The 21,739-nt window shown below is 36.0% G+C and overlaps 1 protein-coding gene across 1 annotated transcript in view; it reads left to right on the top strand.

The window, feature by feature from the left end:
* Nucleotides 1-21,739, top strand: part of AGMO (alkylglycerol monooxygenase) — a 403,245-nt gene that overhangs the window by 148,306 nt on the left and 233,200 nt on the right. The window contains exon 5 of the mRNA XM_055420518.2: nt 15,019-15,114. Within this exon, the coding sequence (XP_055276493.1) occupies nt 15,019-15,114 (96 nt within the window). The remainder of the gene's footprint in view (nt 1-15,018; nt 15,115-21,739) is intronic.

Here is a 21,739-nt window from a genome sequence, read left to right as displayed (position 1 = left end):
TTCCTTCCCCACTTTAGGGAAGTTTTCAACTGTTACCTCCTCAAATGTTCTCTCATGGCCTTTCTTTTTGTATTCTTCTTCTGGGACCCCTATCATTCAGATGTTGAGGTGTTTAACATTGTCCCAGAGGTCTCTGAGGTTGTCCTCCATGCTGTTTTAATTCAGCTGTTATTTTAAAGTAACCAGGCTTCGCAGGTGACTCAGTGGTAAAGAAATCACAAGTCAATGCAGGAGATCTAAGAGAAATGGATTTGATCCCTGCGTCAAGAAGATCCCCTGGAGGAAGGCATGGCAACCCACACTCCAGTATTCCTGCCTAGAGAATCCCATGGACAGAGGAACTTGGTGGGCTACAGTCCACAGGGTCGCTAAGAGTCAGATAACACTGAAGTGACTTCACATGTGCTGGTGCTACAGTTACCATGTTTTCATTCTTAATCCCTCAATCCATCACTCACTGTTACCTTTCCAATACGCCTGCTCAGAACAAACTAAACTCCTTTATAGCTGTTAGTAAATAACATCATAGAGTCCTTATCACAGGCAGAGCGGATTCAAACCAGATCCAACCTGTCTTTCTGATCTCATCTTCATCCTTCCCCCATTGTCACTCCATGTCTAGCTGAACAATTAGTTTTCAATTCTATAAATCTATTGTGACATAATGCCCTAGTATTTTTTTGAACTGCATATATCCCTGCCAAGAAAGTTATTTCTGCTTTCAGTTCAGTTCAGTCGCTCAGTCGTGTCCGACTCTCTGTGACCCCATGAATCACAGCACGCCAGGCCTCCCTGTCCATCACCAACTCCTGGAGTTCACTCAAACTCATGTCCACAGAGTCGGTGATGCCATCCAGCCATCTCATTCTCCGTCGTCCCCTTCTCCTCCCGCCCCCAACCTTTCCCAGCATCAGAGTCTTTTCCAGTGAGTCAACTCGTCACATGAAGTGGCCAAAGTATTGCAGTTTCAGCTTTAGCATCAGTCCTTCCAATGCTTTACCTTTGATTATTGTTTCCTTGATGATTCAATTCCTTTCCACATAGCTTCCCCAAGTCACTTTTCTTTTTGTCCTATATGCTTGTGCTTAGTCATTCAGTCATGTCCGACTCTTTGTGACCCCATGGACTTAGCTCGCCAGGCTTCTCTACCCATGGGATTCTCCAGGCAAGAATACTGGAGGGGTTAGCCATGCTCACCTCCAGGGATCTTCCTAACCTAGGGATTGAACCCAGTTTTCCTGCATTGCAGGAAGATGCTTTACAGTCTCTTTACCATGGAGTGGGTAGCCTATCCCTTGTCCAGGGAAGCTTCCTGGCCCAGGAATCTAACCGAGGTCTCCTGCATTGCAGGCAGATTCTTTACCAACTGAGCTACCAGCCTTGTATATCTCTATTTTAAATACTTATCATTTGCATTGTTGACTGTCACGCCAGCATATATACTTTAAAGGAAATGAATCTACTTCTATTTTTTCATTTTTATTATACTAGCATATATGAAGTACCCAATGCAGTCAGTGCTTAATAAATGCACATAACATGATTGAAGGAAATGAAAATTTTATAGTTGTCTAAATAAAAGACCATAGTGTGAAATAATTTAAGCCTGTCATTCATTTAAATGTTTGTGTTCTAATAGATAGATTCTCAAAAACTTAGTACAGGATAAGTAAGTTATTTATTTTTGGGAATAAAAGATATTTTAACATATTTACATAACATATAAAGCTATTGAGTGGGAAGTAGTAAACTATCCACATTTCAATAAGCTGAATATTACTTTTAAAAGCTTAGTAAAAATTATAAACACTTAATTTGAATGACTGGGTTACACAATTTCTTTTTAGGTTCTGTAGTATCTCTCAGAGGTATTTGTTTTTAGATTAATATTATCAATGTTATAAGAATTAGTTAAATATGTTTAGAACACATTAAAAAATCTAAAAAGAAGTAAATTTTAACCAGCATCAAAGGAAAGACATATAACATCAATTTGTGAAAACCATTGTAATTTAGAGAACATGCTTATATATGATATTATTTTTGAGCATAGTAATTTCAAAATAAATATTAATTTCATTTAGAAAACAGAAGAGAACAATTCACTAAGAAGAAAGAGGTTTGGGTCCCAGCCTTAGATAAATTGCTAGCTAGATTTGCCACCCTAAACTAATTAAGTAATGTTTGAATCTTAGTGAATTTGTGCATGAAATTAGGCAGTTAATATTTGCTCTGCCTTGTCATATTGTTGAGGGTCACCTTAAATAATGAGTGGGTAAATTCTTTGAACTATATCAAGTATGATTCACATGTATAATATTGTTATTATATTACACATAAATCTGCAGAGAAACTTTTGACAAAATCTCAGATCTTTTTATTACAATGTACTCTCTGCCAAACTACATAAGCAAAGACTGTTTTTCAATATGGGGGGAGTTGGAGTTCTATAAAGATAAATGTGAACAAATAGACACAAGAAACTAACAGCTTTGATGTAATGCAGTCAAATTCACTGGGGATAAAATTCTCATAACTCTTATGTCATGGAAGGAAAGCATGCCTTGAGCCCCCCATGAAGTGAAAAAACAAAACCTCTCTCAAGACCTTGCCTCAGAACTCCATGGTCTTCCTTCACTACCTTCAACCTTCACTCAGAGACAGCTACTAAAGCAAAGTTGGTGTTCAGACATTAAATAAACGAAGCCCTCTGCCAGTTTGTGTCATGACCTGTTTCAGATCCTTGAGTATAGCATAGATTAGCAAAATGAAACTATTTTGCTGTTTACTGACTTGCTTTGAAATTGGGTAAGAATAAAATTTTCCCCTGATGTTTTACACTTTTCTTTACAATAGTCATTTGTAGTCCTTAAAATGAAGGATAAATAAGAGGGTCATAGTGGAGCATACATGTGTGCTCAGTTATGTCTGACTCTTTTTAATGCCATGGAGGTTAGCCTGCCAGGTTCCTCCGTCTGTGGGATTTCCCAGGCAAGAATACTGGAGTGGGGTGTCAGTTCTTCTCCAGGGGAATTCCCTGGCCATGTCTCCTGCGTTGCAGGTGGATTCTTTATAGTCTGAGCTGCCAAGGAAGCCTCTGTCATTGTGAGGTGCTCACATAAAACAGCATCAACTTATTGGCACTTTAGAAAAACAGGTACAAGTGGCTAAAATACTCATTTCCCTTTACACATTGTTGTTTTGAGAAGTGCATCCACTAGTGTTTTTTTTTTTTTTTGCATATATGCATATACACTTTTGACTGGTAGAAGTCTTCGTGGTGGCAGAGGTTGGGGATATGAAAAGAAGTAAGATATGACCTTCTGTTCTTAAGGTGAATTTTGTTTAGTTTGAAGGATTGAAGCAACCCTACAACCATGGTAATACAAGTTGTTGAGGCTGTAGAAAGTTATATCTGCTCTGAGAACCATGGAGTGTCAAGGGAAACATGGCAGAACAGTAGAGGCTTGAGCCCAATCTGGAAGAAGAATAAAAATTTTGCCATGAATATGGTTTTAAGTGGAACATTACTTGGAAGGAGACTGTCCATGAAAGCACTAAATTATTGGGGCCTCCCAGGTGGCACTAATGGTAAAGAACCTGCTTGCCAATTCAGGAGACATTAGAGACTGGGGTTCAATCCCTGGGTTGGGAAAATCCCCTGGAGGAGGGCATGGCAACCCACTCCAGTGTTCTTGCCTAGAGAATCCCCATGGACAGAGGAGACTGGTGGGCTACAGTCCGTGGGATTGCAGACAGTCAAACACAACTGAAGTGACTTAGCGCATAAATGATAAATTTAGGGGATGGCAAGTAAAATATATGGTACGCATATTATTTTGTTAGAACTGCCCTAACAAAGAAGCCAAAGCTCTGTGACTTGGAACAACTGAAATGCATTGTCTCATAGTTCTGGAGGCTAGAAATTGAAAATCAAAATATCAGCAAGGTTGTTTCCTTCTGGTGGTTTGCTGGCAGCTTTCGGTATTCTTTGGATGGTAGAAGTTATCACTCTGATTTCTGCCTTCCTCTGTTCATGTCCATGTCCAAATCTCCCTTTGTAAGATATATAACTCAACCCTTCATAGTATGATTATGGTGAGAATATAGGATGTATAAAAAAGTGGAATGAGGAAAGGAGGAAATTGTTAAGAGAACAGAAATGAGAAAAGAAAGGTGGAACTAGATTTCTTAAAGAATTTTTCCCTGCTTTATTTTTATTAATTAATTAATTTGAATTGGATGATAATTACTTTACACTATTGTGATGGGTTTTGCCACACATCAGTATGAACTGGCCATAGGAATACATATGTCACCTCCATCCTGAACTCCCCCCCACCGCACTCCCCACCCCATCCCTCCAGGTTATCACAGAGCTCTGGCTTTGGGTGCACTGCTTCAGACATCAAACTTGCACTAGTTATCTATTTTACATATGGTATTGTATATGTTTCAATGCTATTTTCTCAAAGCATCCCACCCTCGCTTCTCCCACTGAGTCCAAAAGTCTGTTCTTTACATTTGTGTCTCCTTTGCTGCCCTGCATATGGTTCATCAGCACCATCTTTCTAGGTTCTATATATACATGTAATATATGGTATTTGTCTTTCTCTTTCTGACTTACTTCACTTGAATCACTTCTAATGAGGTAGATTAATCTAGAGACTATTATACAGAATGAAGTAAGTCAGAAAGATTAAGACTTTCTAAGTAGAAACACTTGGAAAATTGTTAAAGAGACTGTGGAAAAGTCTTAAAGAGATGGGAATACCAGATCACCTGACCTGCCTCTTAAGAAATCTGTATGAAGGTCAGGAAGCAACAGTTAGAACTGGACATGGAACAACAGACTGGTTCCAAATAGGAAAAGGAGTACGTCAAGGTTGTATATTGTCACCCTGCTTATTTAACTTATATGCAGGGTACATCATGAGGAAAGCTGGGCTGAATGAATCACAAGCTAGAATCAAGATTGCTGGGAGAAATATCAATAGCCTCATATATGCAGATGACACCACCTTTATGGCAGAAAGTGAAGAAGAACTAAAGAGCCTCTTGATGAAAGTGAAGGAGGACAGTGAAAAAGTTGACTTTTCAACGTAAAGAAAACTAAGATCATGGCATCCAGTCCCATCACTTCATGGCAAATAGATGGGGAAACAGTGGAAATAGTGACAGACTGTTTTAGGGGCCTCCAAAATCACTGCAGATGGTGACTGCAGCCTTGAAATTAAAAGATGCTTACTCCTTGAAAGAAAAGTTATGACCAACCTAGACAGCATATTAAAAAACAGAGACATTACTTTACCAACGTCCATTTAGTCAAAGCTATGGTTTTTCCAGTAGTCATGTATGGATACAAGAGTTGGATTATAAAGAAAGCTGAGCACTGAAGAATTGATGCTTCTGAATTGTGGTATTGGAGAAGACCCTTGAGAGTCCCTTAGACTGCAAGGAGATCCAACCAGTCCATCCTAAAGGAAATCAGTCCTGAATATTCATTGGAAGGACTGATGCTGAAGCTGAAACTCCAATACTTTGGCCACCTGATGCGAAGAACTGACTCATTTGAAAAAAACGTGAGCTGGGAAAGATTGAAGGTGGGAAGAGAAGGGGAAGACAGAGGATGAGATGGTTGGATGGCATCAGCGACTCAATGGGCATGAACTTGAGTAAACTCTAGGAGTTGGTGATGGACAGGGAGGCCTGGCATGCTGCAGTCCATGGGGTTGCAAAGAGTTGGACATGACTGAGCGAATGAACTGAACTGAAATGAAGTACAAACACAATCACATACAATCAGCATATGCTTCCTACCACATCTAATCTAAGATGCTTAATTCCAAGGACTTCAAAGGCTTCCCTGGTGGCTCAGATGGTAAAGAACCTGCCTGCAATACAGGAGACTTAGGTTCAATCCCTGGGCCAGGAAGATCCCCTGGAGAAGGGAATGGCAACCTACTCTAGTATTCTTCCTGGGAAATCCCATAGAGAGATGAGCCTGGTGGGCTACAGTCCATGGGATCACAAAAAAGTCAGATACAACTTAGTGACTAAAAGAACAGTGACAACAATCCTTAGGTTGGTGACATTGTTTCTTCTTTGTTCCTCTCTTGAACTTTGTCTTATAAACAACTCTTGGCATTTATTCTTCCTCTTCTCATCTGTCTCTTTCTGAATACACCATGAATATAATCACGTTTCTCACATTAAAACATACACACACACCTATGCATACACGCACACACCTATGCATACATACATACCTACACACACACACCTCTATACATACACACACGCACCTATATACACACACCATACATACATGTACACTATCTCCTCCCTCATCCATATCTTTTATTCAAGAAATACTTCTAGCTCTTTTCTTCCTTGTTCTCAGAGAAAAAGAGAAGTAAATCAAACCTACCTTTATTTCATCACTCTCTTTGAACGATTCTTAAACCTACTGATGTTTGGATTCTAGTCCTACTGCTCCACTGATCATGGCTGTAAATCCAAGGTAATTTTTTAGTTTAATTGATATTTGTAGGACATATTTGCTTACTCAACAGCTTTCTTTGAATATTCCTCAAGCTCTTCAACACAAGATCCCCTACGTTGAAATTTATAAATCTAGTCTTCCTCCTGTACACCATCTTGATGATATATCATTCTTCACACAAGCCAGGAATCTGGGTGTCTTCTGATTCTCCTCTGTTCTCTCATCTCCTATGTTTAAGTAGTTACCAAATCCATAGATCTCTTGCATGTATTCTGCTTCTCCATCCCTACAGCTACTTCTGTGGTTGAATGTATATGATTTTTCATGGGGTTATAAAAATAGGATTTCATGCCATTTTAAAATTTCTTACAAGCTTAAGAAACCACGTACATTAACTACTCTCTCCTGGTCTAGGATAAATTCAGTCTCCTTATAATCATATTAAAAGACTCCCTCTCTGGCTTAACCAGTGTCTGTTGTTGTTGCTGGTTGTTCATTCGCTAAGCTGAGTCTGACTGTTTGGACCCCCATGGACTACAGCACTCCACACTCCCGTCTCCTTCACTATCTCCCAGAGTTTGCTCAAATTCATGTCCATTCGGTCAGTGGTGCTTTCTAACCATCTCCTTGTCTGCTTCCTCTTTCTCCTCTTGATCTCAATCTTTCCCTGCATCAGGTTCTTTTCCAATGAGTTGGCTCTTCACATCTGGTGGCCAGAATATTAGAGCTTCAGCTTCAGCATCAGTCCTTCCAGTGAATACTCAGCATTGATATCCTTTAAGAGTGTCTGGTTTGATCTCCTTGCTGTCCAATGGACTCTCAAGAGTCTTCTCCAGCACCACATTTGAAAGCATCAATTCTTGGGCACTCAGCTTTCTTTATGGTCCAACTCTCATATCCATACATGACTACTGGAAAACCATCGTTTTGACTATAAGCACCTTTGTTGGCAAACTGATATCTCTGGTTTTTAATACTCTGTCAACGTTTGTCATAACTATCCTTAAAAGGAACAAGTGTCTTTTAATTTCGTGACTGCAGTCACCATCCACAATGATTTTGGAGTCAAAGGAAATAAGATTTGTTACTGCTTCCATTTTTTCCCCTTCAATTTGCCATGAAGCAATGGCACATGATGCCATGATCTTAGTTTTTGAATGTTGAGTTTTAAGCCAGCATTTTCACTCTACTCTTTCACCCTCATCCAAAAGGCTCTTTAGTTCCTCTTTGCTTTCTGCCATAAGGGTGATGTCATCTGCATATCTGAGGTTGTTGATATTTCTCCCAGCAATCTTGATTCCAGCTTGTGATTCATCCAGCCTGGCATTCTGCACGGTGTAGTCTTCATAGAAGTTCATAAACAGGGTGACAACATAAAGCCTTATACTACTCGTTTCCCAATTTTGAACCAGTGTGTGGTTCTACGTCTGATTCTAAATGTTGCTTCTAGACCTGCATACAGGCTTCTCAGAAAACAGGTCAGATGGCCTGATATTCCTATTTCTTTAATAATTTTCCACAGTTTGTTGTGATGCACAGAGTCAAGGGCTTTAGCATAGTCAGTGAAGCAAAATAGATGTTTTTCTGGAATCGCCTTGCCTTTCCTGTGATCCAGCTATTGTTGGTAATTTGATCTCTGGTTCCTCTGCCTTTTCTAAACCTACCTTGTACATCTAGAATTTCTCAGTTCACATACTAATGAAGCCTAGCTTGAAGAATTTTGAGCATAACCTTACTAGCATGTGAAATGGGTGCAACTGTATGCTAATTTGAACATTCTTTGACATTGCCTTTCTTTGGATTGGAATGAAAACTGACCTTTTACAGCCCTGTTCCCAGGGCTGAGTTTTCCAAATTTATTGGTATGCTGAGTGCAGTACTTTAACAGAATCATCTTTCAGGATTTGAAATCACACAGCTGGATTTCCATTATCTCCACTAGCTTTGTTGGTAGTAATTCTTTGTAAGACCCACTTAACCTCACACTCCAAGATGTCTGGTTCTAGTTGAGTAACCACACCATTGTGGTTATCCCAATTATTAAGACCTTTCTTGTATAGTATCTCTATCTATTCTTGCCACCTCTTATTAACCTCTTCTGATTCTTTTAAGTCCTTTCTTTTTTTATCCTTTATCATGCCCATCCTTGCTTGAAATATTCCCTTGAACTTGGCAATTTTCTTGGAGAGATCTCTAGTCATTTCCATTCTATTGTTTTCCTCTATTTCTTTGCATTGTTCATTTAAGAAGGCCTTCTTCTCTCTCCTTGCTCTTCTTTATAACTCTACATTCAATTGGGTATATCTTTCCTTTTCTCCCTTTTCTTCTGTTTCTCTTCTTTCCTCAGCTATTTGAAAATCCTCCTCAGACAATCCCACTGCCTTCTTGCATTTCCTTTTCTTTGGAATGGTTTTGGTCACTGCCTCCTGTATTATGAAACTTTATCCATAGTTCTTCAGGCACTCTGTGGACCATACCTAAGCCCTTGAATCTATTCATCACCTCCACTGAATAGTCATAAGGGATTTAACTTAGGTCATACCTGAATGGTCTAGTAGTTTTCCATAGTTTTTTTAACTTAAGCTTTCAATTTTAACTTAAGCTGCAATAAGGAGCTGATGGTCTGAGTCACAGTCAGCTCCAGGTCATTTTTTTCCTAACTGTATAGAGTTTTTCCTCTTCAATTGCAAAGAATATAATCAATCTGATTTTGGTATTGACTATCTAGTGATGTCCATGTGTAGAGTCATCTCCTGTGTTGTTGGAAAAGGATGTTTGCTATGATCAGTGTGTTCTCTTCATAAAACTCTGTTAGCCTTTCAGTTCAGTCCAGTTCAGTTGCTCAGCTGTGTCCAATGTTTGCAACCCCATAGACTGCAGCACACCAATCTTCCCTGTCCATCACCAACTCCCAGAGCTTGCCCAAACTCATGTCCATCGAGTTAGTGATGCCATCCAACCATCTCATCTCACTCACACTTTCTTGTAGTCCTATCCAGGGAGTTCACAGAATCCTTGAGACACCATGTTTCCATCCAGTGTCTTGTTGAATTCTCCCAACAACTTCAGCAATGCCAGAATTCTTATGGTCCCCCCTCAGGGCCATGTTGTTTCTTCCTTATGATGTTCCTCAGATCACCCCTGCCTGCCCCATTTACTTGATGAACAGAATAAAACCCACTCATTTCACTACTGCCGTAAGGTCACCCCAAGACTTATTCTCATTCTCTCCTCACATTTACAGATTTGTGTGATTTCTTTCCTTTATAACCCCATTATATATGGTATTTATAAAAGGATAAGAAAAATAACCTAGGCTAGGCTTCTTTGGTGGTTCAGATAGAACAGAATCTGCCTGCAATGTGGGAGACCTGTGTTCGATCCTTGGATAGGAAGATGCCCTGGAGAAGGGAATGGCTACTCCAGTGTTGTTGCCTAGAGAAGCCCATGGATAGAGGAGCCTGGCAGGCTACAGGCCATAGGGGTTGCAAAGAGTTGGACATAATTGAGCAACTTTTATTTTTACTTTCAATAGTGTAATTTAAGGCTAGAGTCTTGGAGTCTGAATAACATGGGTTTGAATGCATGGTTGAAATGGATATATTTGGAAAACAGTATCATATCATCTGGCCTAGGCACTGAGAGTTTAAGTTTGAGGAATAATAAATTTCTTCTGACAAATTAGTACCATCAAAAGATTTATGATGAAAGTGGCATTTAAACTGATTTTAAAAACTGTATAGGATTTGGAAATATAATAGATAAGAAGAATTCTCAGAACTGGATGTCATTTACTAAGTTGTTTTCAGTTTTAGAAATTGGAACTTAGATGTATCATTAGTCTCTTTTTACAGTATTATGTTAATCACAGGAAATTAATTTTACTGTGATTCATGTGATTTATTCCTTGACATATATTTTTATTTATTATTAGAAATTTCATTTTTTGGAATTCAGTCTGAGTTCATATCTCTAATTGTCACTTCATCATTATATTTACTGATTTGTAGGATTTGAGACATTGTTTCATCAATTTTTTAATTGAAGTATAGTTGATTTATAATGTATATGGTATACAGCATAGTGATTCAGTTAAGTTCAGTTAAATATATTGTTGTTCAGTTGCTCAATCATGTCCAATTCTTTGTTACCCAATAGACCGCAGCATGCCAGGCTTCCCTGTCCTTCACCATCTCCTGGAGCTTGTTCAAACTCATGTCCATAGAGTCCAGCCACCCAACCATCTCATCCCTTGTCATCCCCTTCTTCTCCTGCCTTCGGTCTTTCACAGCATCTCAGGGTCTTTTCTAATGAGTCAGCTGTTTGCACCAGGGGACCAAAATATTAGTGCTTCCACTTCAAAATCAGTCCTTCCAATGAATATTCAGGATTGATTTCCTTTAAGATGGACTGGTTTGATCTCCTTGCAGTCCAAGGGACACTCAAGAGTCTTCTCCAATACCACAATTCAAATGCATCACTTCTTCAGCACTCAGCCTTCTTTATGGTCCAGCTCTCACGTCCATACATGACTACTTGAAAAATCATAGCTTTGACTATATGGACTATATGCTGGCAAAGTAATGTCTCTGCTTTTTAATATGCTATCTAGGTTAGTCACAGCTTTTCTTCCAAGGAGCAAGCGTCTTTTAATTTGGATAAAATGATTCAGTTACATATATATATGTATAAATATGTGAATACATTTATAAAATATATTAATGTTTATAAAATACATTTATAAATATATGAAAAATTTATTCGTTTTCTTTCCCATTATAGGTTATTATAAGATATAACCTATCTTATAGGGAACTGAACTATAAGTTCCTGTGCTATAGAAGATCCTTGTTTATCTAGTTTGTGTATAGTAATATGTACCTGTTAATCCCAAATTCTAATTTATCCCAACCCCCTCCTTTCTTTCCCCCTGTGTGCTTGTGAAAAGTCCCTTCAGTCGTGTCTGACTCTATGTGACCTTATGGACCATAGCCTACCAGGCTCCTCAGTCCGTGGGATTCTCTAGGCAAGAAAGAGTATTGGAGTGGGTTGCCATGCCCTCCTCCAGGTGATCGTCCTGACCCAGGGATCAAACCCGCCTCTCTTATATCTCCTGCATTGACAGGCAGATTCTTCACCTCTAGTATGACCTGGGAAACCCTCTTTCACCATGGTTATCCATAAATTTGCTTTATATGCCTGGGAATCTATTTCTGTTTTATAAATAAATTTATTTTTAGCATAGTTTAATTTCACATATAAGTGATATCATGATATTTGTCTTTCTCTGACTTGTTTCCCTTAGCATTATAATGTCTAAATCCATGCATGTTGAAGCCACTGGCATTATTTTCTTATTTTTGAATGGCTGAGTAATATTCCATTGTATGTATGTACCACATCTTCTTTATTCATTCATCTGTCATTGGACATTTAGGTTGCTTCTGTATCCTTACTATCGAAAAGAGTGCTGCTATGAACATTGAGGTGCATGTATTTTCTCAAATTAGAGTTTTCCTCATATATATTGCCAGGAGTGGGATTGCAGGATTGCATGGTAACTCTATTTTTAGTTTTTTAAGGAACCTCCATACTGTTCTTCATAGTGACTGCACCAGTTTTATACCCACCAAGAGTAATTCTCCACATGCTTTCTAGCTTTTATTATTTTTAGTTTTTTGTTGTTGCTTTTTATGATGGCCATTCTGACTGGTGTGAGGTAGTATTTCACTGTATTTTTCATTTGTGATTCTGTAATGATCAGCAATGTTGAGCATCTTTTCATGTGCCTATTTACCATCTGTGCATCTTCTTTGGAGAAATCTCTGTTTCTGCTCATTTTTTTATTGGATTGTTTGCTTTTTGATATTAGGGTGTATTAGTTATTTGTATATTTTTGAAATTAAGTCCTTGTCAGTTGCATTCTTTGCAAATATTTTCTCCCATTTCATATGTTGTGTTTTTGTTTATGGTTTCCTTTGTTCTGTGAAAACTTTTTGTATTTAATTAGGTCCCATTTGTTTATGTTTACTTTTCTTTCCATTGCTTTAGGAGATGGATTCCAAAAAAATGATTGCTACAATTTATGTCAAAGAGTGTTCTATCTGTGTTTTACTCTAGGTATTTTATCATATCCCATCCTACATTTAGGTTGTTAATCCATTTTGAGATTATTTTTGTATATAGTATTAGAAAATGTTCTGATTTTATTCACATATAGCTGTCCAGTTTTCCCAGAACCATTTATTGAAGAGACAGTTTTTTCTCCATTATATATTCTGTCTTCCTTTGTCATAGATTAATTGACCATGAATGCATGGGTTTATTTCTGGACTTTCTATCCTTTTCCATTGATCTATGTGTCTGGCTTTGTGTCAGTACCATACTGTTTTGAGTATTGTGGTTTTGTAGTATAGTCTGAAGTCAAGGAACATTTTGGCTAGTTTGGGTCTTTTGTGTTTCCATGCAAATTTAATTTTTTTTTCTCTTGGTTCCAATTCTGAGAAAAATACCATTGGTAATTTGATAGAGATTGCAATGAATCTGCATATTGCCTTGAATAATATGTTCATTTTAGAATATTGATTGTTCCAATTCAAGATCATGCTTCAATAAATACATGTTTAGGAAATCTAATCTTATGGAAAATTCTTTAAGGAAGTGTTCTTTGGGTTCACAGACTTGTGGTTTGTACTAGCACAATAAAGACTCTGAGAAGTCCTATGGTGAAGAAACTTAACTTGCCTAACTCATCTCTTCACAATTCTGATGACAGAACACCCTTTCCCATAATAACTGTTGCTATCTCAAAGGACTATTTTTTCACACTTTAAGGAATTATAATGAACTTTAAATGTACATCTTGAATGCACTGTCTTTCCAAATAGAACTATTTAGTAAGCATCCCAGATAAGCTTGTTCTACATTTTTATTTACATCTCAAACTTTCTAAAATATTCCTTAACTTATTAAACAAAATAGTTAAATTATAGGTCATGCATGTTTTTCAAATATATTTATTAGCCTATTGTAAGAGAACTATTTTATTTTATTTTTTTTTATTGTTTTTTTTTAATTTATTTTTTTTTATTTTACAATATTATATTGGTTGGTTTTGCCATACATTGACATGAATTCGCCCCAGGTGTACATGAGTTCCCCCTCCTGAACCCCCCTCTCACCTCCCTCCTCCCTTTATCCTCCCTTTAATATATTACTATAATCAAATCAAAATACTAGAGATTTTTTTGGAACTAAAAAGATGGCAAGATTTCAAATGGTCTTCTCCTTCACCATTCATTTGAACTGGAAACTGGAGCCTAGAGAAGTTAAAAGAAATTTGTAAAGATTACAGAGTGATTCTGTAGTGGAATGAAGGCTTAAAAGGGACTGTCTTAAATAAGAGCCCAGTTTTCTTTTGTTGCACACTAATCCAATGCTTAATAATGAATTTATAAATAATGAAACTGATCCTGTTGTGATGACAGTTAAGATTTTTCATGACTTAAACTTTGAAACAAAAACTAGAAGAGTTTACATAAATGTCTGATTTCAAATATATCATCATTACTAAACATTGTTGAAATAAGATTTGGTCTAATTGAGAACAAAAGCTTTACAATGATTCAGAAATTAAATTGTAATATTCTGAAAACATTAAAAAAATCTCATATTTGTAAATATTAACTTTATGAATCCCAAAATGTAAGTGAAAGTCAGCTGCTTTTTCTTCCTATTTGGTTGTTTAGTTTTTCATTTAACAAAATGTTTTCTCACAACATGAATCCACTCTTGGGGATCAAAGTCATTGGAAGAACACAGCAGATTGTGCTTGTTAGTTGATTCTAACCAGTTCTGTGGTTTAAGCACAAGTTGTTTTTCCAAGGCGGAGGCATTTCCGTCTGTTAGGAAATAGGGACCTTCAAAACTTTTTCCACGATGGCACAATATCATAACCCTTTCCTTAATAACTTTGAAAACATCAAGAGATATTGTAAACCACAAAAAAAGAAAAAAAATAATTAAAGGGAAAACATATTCTATCGTCTTCTCATATGAAGTTACTTTCTTTTATTATAATTCCATTTTATTACTCATAATGTCATAATAATACAGTGTTTAGGAGCTGTCAAGATATAAAGGAACATGCTCCTACATTTTTTTTACTTAAAGTATTTTTGTGTATATTAAAAAGCCTCTTTACTTCTAGGAAATACACCCAACCTTTTCAAAATTAAGGAAATAATCTACTGTGTATGCTATTTTAGCCAGACATTATTAAATGTGAAGCAGAAGTCCAGTGGACTTAGCTTCAACATGTCTATAACTTTATCAGCATGTGGAAAATTAATGTTGCAAAGTCAAACAGGACAATAAAGTGTACAGAATAAGATGAATTTGCTAAAGAATAAGGCATATTCACTGAAGTAGAGACCAGAATGTTGAACCATTAGTAACAGTATATGTTATGTTGAGAAATACTATGTCCAATGTACAATGTTTTAATCTTTCAGATATTCTACTCTCCCCTGGCCCTCTTCATACCACCTTCAGTATATGCTGTTCATCTTCAGTTCAATCTCCTCTACCAGTTTTGGATCCATACAAAGGTCATTTTTTTCTTTAAGTTTTCTACCTAAATAGCCTAAAGCAATGTCCTGGAAATCCACTAGCAACTGATTTATTGTGTAAGAAAAATCTTTGTCTGCCTTCTTTAAGGAGAAACATCTGTTCATTTTTATTCCTTTTTACTGAATATATATTGCAAAGTTTATAAGAACCAATGAGGCCAGTTGGTCTCAATTAAATAAAACAATTTTTTGAACTATTAAGTACCAAAACATTTTAATACTGTATTCAGTACAATATCTTCCTGTGTTGCACTTTATTAAACATTGTTCACCAAAGATGTTGAAATTAATTTCAAATTAGAGATATAAAGTTATCTCTAAATATATATATAAAGTATATATTTGTGAAGACTTTGTTTATATGTTTAATATATTAGTATAATAATTTATATTTGTAATATAACTTATTGTTATATAATAAGCTATATTTAATTATCAAGATATATAATAGTTATACATTTATATATATATGTATTTATCAGTTGGTAGACACTGCTTGAAAACTTGTGAAGGTCAATGTTAAAGAAATTATCAAGATATGTTTTGATTGGAAATCTTGCTCTAATTTTAGAGTTTAGGTTTTAGTTAAAGAGTATTCAATATATTAAGTTTTTTTTCCTGCAGAAAAAGTGGACAAGTATAATTTCTTGGGTCCTCTGTGGTATTTCAAATTGTCAGACTTGAATGTTTGCAGATAGATCATTAAAAATCTGATTGTTTTATGAACTATCGTACTGATCTGGTTGTTAAATATCCAAAATCACAGACCCAGAAAAATTCTTACTTATACACATGAGAACCCTTTCAAGCATTTGGCATTTATCGGAAGCCTTTTGAAGTCCTAGAGGAAGCATGTTGACAGGTGTTGCAACTGGATGAACAATTCCACAAATCACAGCTGCGGTAGATGCCAAAGCTTGATACAATAAAGTGCATTATTTCATTAATCTGCAGTATTTCATGCTACTGATTTACTTGGAATAAAGAGACTGTTACCATAACTTTGGACATATGTGGCATTTTGTGAAGATCTGTCATGAAATAGTATTGCATTTTATGGTAGTTGACATACATCAAACAGTCAATACTACAACCGTCTGAAAGAGTGGTTGAGGCCAATTCTGACTCCAGAGGTCAAAGACCAAATTTGTTTAAATCAGTGGAGGGAAACTTTTCAATGATTTACACAGAGGGGTTAAAGGAGAATTACATTTTTATAGCAGCTCTGCTCCAGGTCATGCCATGTGTTGGGTCTGGATACAGAACAATGGTGCCTAAGCAACTTCCGCCTTTTCCTATAGCCATCCGAAAAGTCCATGAGCCAGGGCTTGAGTTCCATCCTAGGAAGAAAGAGGAGAGTGGAGGAAAGTCAGTAGTCAGACATTTAGGCTCAGAAGCTCCATGTGGCTTCACTTCTAACTTGAAAGCAGTGCATTAGAGCCTCTCACTTGGGATGTACTTTGTACTTTTGCAAGTACTGTATCATGTACAGTCATTACAGTTGAACTGCACAGAACTAAGAATATAACTTCTGAAATTAAAGTTCCTGGAATTTTAGTGATACATTATCTATGAGTACATTTCTAAGATTTTTGCAGCTGTGTACTTAATTACATTGATTATTATAGACATCATACTATAATTTTTACGAATAACAGGACCACTCGGGAAGTAGAGCCAAGAGATTCATAGCAGTGGTTGCTTCTAGAGAGTGATAGAGAGAATTGATGCAGAAACTGTATCAAGTGATACAGAGAACTGGAGGGAGAAGACCTTACTTTTTATAGATGAATACATAGTAGATTAAGAAACAAAAGCTGAAAATAATGGGCTTTAGTCTAGAGAAATATACCCACTGCATGACTTTAAAATATGTTAGCCCTTTTCGGCCACTTTGGCTCTTAACTTCAGACATAATCCTTGGGGCTCCATTCGCAGAAGCAGTATATGAGCCATCGATACGGCCATGTTGACCAAAGAGCTCTGTCCATACCTGGATGGAGGGTTGATTTCTTACAGTTATTTCACTTCTGCTGACAGCAATAAAATCACTTCTTAAGTGGAGGGGAATCTGACCTTAAGGAAGGACTGATTTTCTAAAAGTGAAGAGAGGTTTATTCCTTTTAATCAGATAGGATAAGAGGAAGGAAAAAAGCAAACTAACATGTTTGTGAAAAACTGTATATGAGAAATACAGTAAGTCATATAGAGTTCATAATGAATTTTTTTTGCTTAGTTTCGAGTTACTTCAGTGAAAACAATAGCATCTATCTCCTTCCTTTTTTGGGGAAAAGTTACAAAACATTCCGCTTCAAAGTATACACTGCTGCTTAATTTTTATGACTACATATTTGTTTATTATTCATTCATCTAGTGTCTGCAATATATAGTTTTATACTTTTTCTTGTGAGTTTTCTACATGTAATTAGAAAAAAAAATTAATACATGTTTTAAACTTAATAACTGTGGAATATTGGAATTATTTTTTAAGATATTAGACTCCCTATTGGCTCAAACAGTAAAGAATCTGCTTGTAAACAGGAGACCCAGGTTTGATCCCTAGGTTGGAAATATCCCCTGGAGAAGGAAATGGCAACCCACTCCGGTATTCTTGCTTGGAGAATTCCAAGGACAGAGAAGCCTGGTGGGCTACAGTCCATGGAGTCACAAAACATCATACACTGAGCGACTAACTCTCAGATGATAAGTGTTAACTGATTTAGACAATACAGTAAGAGTAGTAACTTTATTGTGCATTTGATTTCACTTAAATTTGGGTTAGCATATTGTTCATATACATATCAGGTAATGGTTGAGCAAAGAAATAGAAAAAATAATTATTTGATATTGAAGATTTGAACCATATGATTTGATGATTTTAATAGTGCTGAACTGGAGCTTCTATATGGAACATTATTTTCAGTTATAAACATGAGGATCTCTTTATGTACTAATATGGATGGCTCTCCAGATACACCAAGTTACACAACAGAGTCTAGTATATACTAATATTTGTATGCTAAAAAACAGCTATGTTTTTGTATGCTAAAAAACAACTCTGCTTTACATGTTCACATGTATCTAAAATGCCTCTAGAAGTATACTTGGGTACCAACTGTTTTCCCAGGAGAGGGATATTTGGGATGGCTGGGAGATAGGATAAAAAGGAAATGTTAATCTTAGTTCTACCCATTCTAATGTGGATTAAGAGTTATCATTTTGTGGTAATACTTCTCTAGTATCTAATGATCTTTAGCAGTATTATATGTATTTATTGGGCACTGATGCATTAAAGCAGTGTCCACTAAATACATGTATGACTGTTCAGACTCTTTTTGTTTGCCTAACTGATTTGTTGAAATTTGTTATAGATTCTAGATATAAATCATTGTTAAGTATATGTATTTTATATTTGTATTTTAAATATATTCCTTTTTATTCCCTCAGCATGCCTTCTTATTTTCTTCTTGATGACTTTTCATGAAAAGAAATTTTAAATTTGAAGATTAATTTATCATTAAAACTTTAGTTATTTAGTCATATTTTCTCTAAGAAATATTTGCTTTCATAAACTCTGAGAGAAATTATACTAGGATTACTTTCAGAAATTTTTGAGTTTGAATTTTACTTTTGAGTATGTAACACTGGAATAAATTTTTGTGAATAGTATTTGGTAAGGGTCAAAATTTATTATTTCTATGCACACATCCACTTACTCCAACATTATTTATCGTGGAAACTTTCTTTTGTCTGTTGGATTATCTGAGTCCTTTGTTGAAAAGAAGTTGACAATATATGTGGTTAGATCCAATTTTAAATTTATTTTTCATTGGTTTATTTGTCTCCTCTTATACGAATCCCTTACTTTATTGATTTCTATATCTTCATAGGAAGAATTGTTTGTACAAGTTTAAACTAATTTGTTTTAAGATTCTCTGGGATGTTTTGGGGGCTTCCCAGGTGGCCCAGTGGTAAAGAATCTGCCTGCCAATGCAGGAGACATGGTTCAATCCCTGGGTTGGGAGACCCCCTGGAGCAGGAAATGGCAACCCACTCCAGTATTCTTGCCTGGGAAATCTCATGGACAATGGATCCTGGCAGTCTACAGTCCATGGGGCTGCCAGAGTTACACATGATTTAGCAAATAACAACAACAACAAGGAATGTTTTCTATGTATGACTTATGATCCTTTATTTCTTTCTTTCCTGTGTTTATGTTTTTTATTTTCTTTGCCTTATTGGTTAGAGTTCACAGACAGTATATTTTAAATCAAATTTTTTTGGGGAAAATATGCATGTTATTTCCTTAAATATTATATCTATACCATTCTCACTGTCCTCTCTTGGGACTCCAAATACATGTTTATTAGACTATTCGATATTGTCTCATAATTAGTAGTACTCCATAATATTTAACATTTCACTTTACAAAATCTATATTGTATAATTTTGATTGATTTGTCTTCAAGTTCACTTACTGTTTTATTTGCTCGCACCAATCCATTTTTTTAAAGTCCACTCAGTGGATTTCTCACATCAGACATTATGCTTTAAGCTTTAGAATTTTTATTTCTCTGCTGAAATTGTCACCTGTTATGACTGTCTTTTCCTCTAATTCTTAATTATACTAATTGCATTTAAATTCTATTCCTGCAAATGAAATTATTTTATTCTATTTTATGGGTAAGTAGCGAGAAGGCAATGGCAACCCACTCCAGTACTCTTGCCTGGAGAATCCCATGGATGGAGGAGCCTGGTAGGCTGCAGTCCGTGGGGTCACTAAGGGTCGGACACGACTGAAGTGACTCAGCAGCAGCAGCAGCAGCAGCATATGTATCACATCTTCTTTATCCATTCATGTGTCCGTGGACATTTGAGTTGTTTCCATGTTTTGTTGATTGTGAATCATCACTGCAACTTTTAACTGTTTACCTTTCTGTGCTTCAGTTTCTTCATATATAAAATAAAAATAATAAAAATACATAGCATGGTTGTAAATATTATGAAAGATAGTTTATGTTATAATCTGTTTATTAGAACAGGTGACATAAAAAGTACTAAAATTTTTTTCAGTGCATTTGTTATTTTTATTTCTATTTTTACACTCTAGATATCTGTTTTATTATATGTCACTTACTATTCATTCCTAGCCATCATTATGGTCATTTGTCTATATTTTAGGACACAATTTTGAGATATACTTCATTTAATATGAATTACTAATAAGAATAAATGCAGTTGGATTTTCAACTTGAATAATTAATTAATGCACAAATTTAGGAAAAAAATTCATTCTTAACTATAAGAGTTTGAGATCATTATTATGAGTGCATTGTTCAGGTTTACTAAATAAACTTTTTTATTTAGAAACTAATCAATATACAAAATTATTAAATTTGCCCTGTTTATTATATCTTTTAAAATATCTAAATTTTTTTATACCACAGACATTCACTGAGTGCCTACTACTTTCCTAGCCTTGCCTAGAATAACAAAACACCAAAATAGGGTTAAAGACTGGAATAATGAAGTGCAATATTCTGGAAGAAGGAAAATTATCTGAACTTGAAAGTTCTGGAAAAAAAAAAAAGTAAGACAAGTTTAGGAGGATAAACAGTTACAGTCATCCCAGTCCAATAATTTTCCGTTACTGATAGCTGTTATTGCTGAGATACCACGAGGAAGATATGATGATGTTTCTGTTTGTTTACTTATTTCATTTTATGTATCATATACATGTATAGCAATCCCTTTTTTAGCATTTTATTAAATTATTATATAATTCAATTTATTATTCATTTAAAAATTAAATGTATTTTGTTAAATTATAAAATATATAAAATATTACATTTTAAGCATCTTAACAAATATTATCTCATTAAATCTTCATAACAACTCTATGAATTAGGTAATACTATTTCCTCCAATTAAATATACTGAGTAAATTACTCTGGGTCACATAATTAGTAAATGTCAAAGTTCAGCTCTTAACCAAGTAGTCAGGATGCAGATTCCTTGTTCTCATTCAACACACTAAACAGCTTCTCTATAGGTGGTTCATTTCTCATCTTCATGTTGTAATAAAATAGCCACCATGTATTAAGCATCCAGTATGTGCCAAGCAAAAATTTTTCATTTAATTCCCATAAAATAATTTGAGTCACCAAAGGTATATTAAACTTTTATAGTTGGTAAAGAATGGATAATCGGAGAAGGCAATGGCACCCCACTCCAGTACTCTTGCCTGGAAAATCCCATGGATGGAGGAGCCTGGTAGGCTGCAGTCCATAGGGTCGCGAAGAGTCGGACACGACTGAGCGCCTTCACTTTCACTTTTCACTTTCATGCATTGGAGAAGGAAATGGCAACCCACTCCAGTGTTCTTGCCTGAAGAATCCCAGGGACGGCAGAGCCTGGTGGGCTGCCCTCTATGGGGTCGCACAGAGTCGGACATGACTGAAGTGACTTAGCAGCAGCAGCAGTAGCAGCAAAGAATGGATATTCATTCAATTAAGGGGGGTTTATTTTAAGGGGACATGGAGAAGTACATGCAGCAGGCAACCATACCAAAAATTTAATAGATAATTTTAGAAAACTGGAATTT

Source organism: Moschus berezovskii, chromosome 3 (genome assembly GCF_049115385.1).
Source record: "Moschus berezovskii isolate FMDL1 chromosome 3, NW_MosBer_1.0, whole genome shotgun sequence".
In the NCBI taxonomy this organism is placed as follows: Eukaryota; Metazoa; Chordata; class Mammalia; order Artiodactyla; family Moschidae; genus Moschus; species Moschus berezovskii.
The sequence above is the reverse complement of the archived record's forward strand: the minus strand, read 5'-3'. Positions and strand labels throughout refer to the sequence as shown.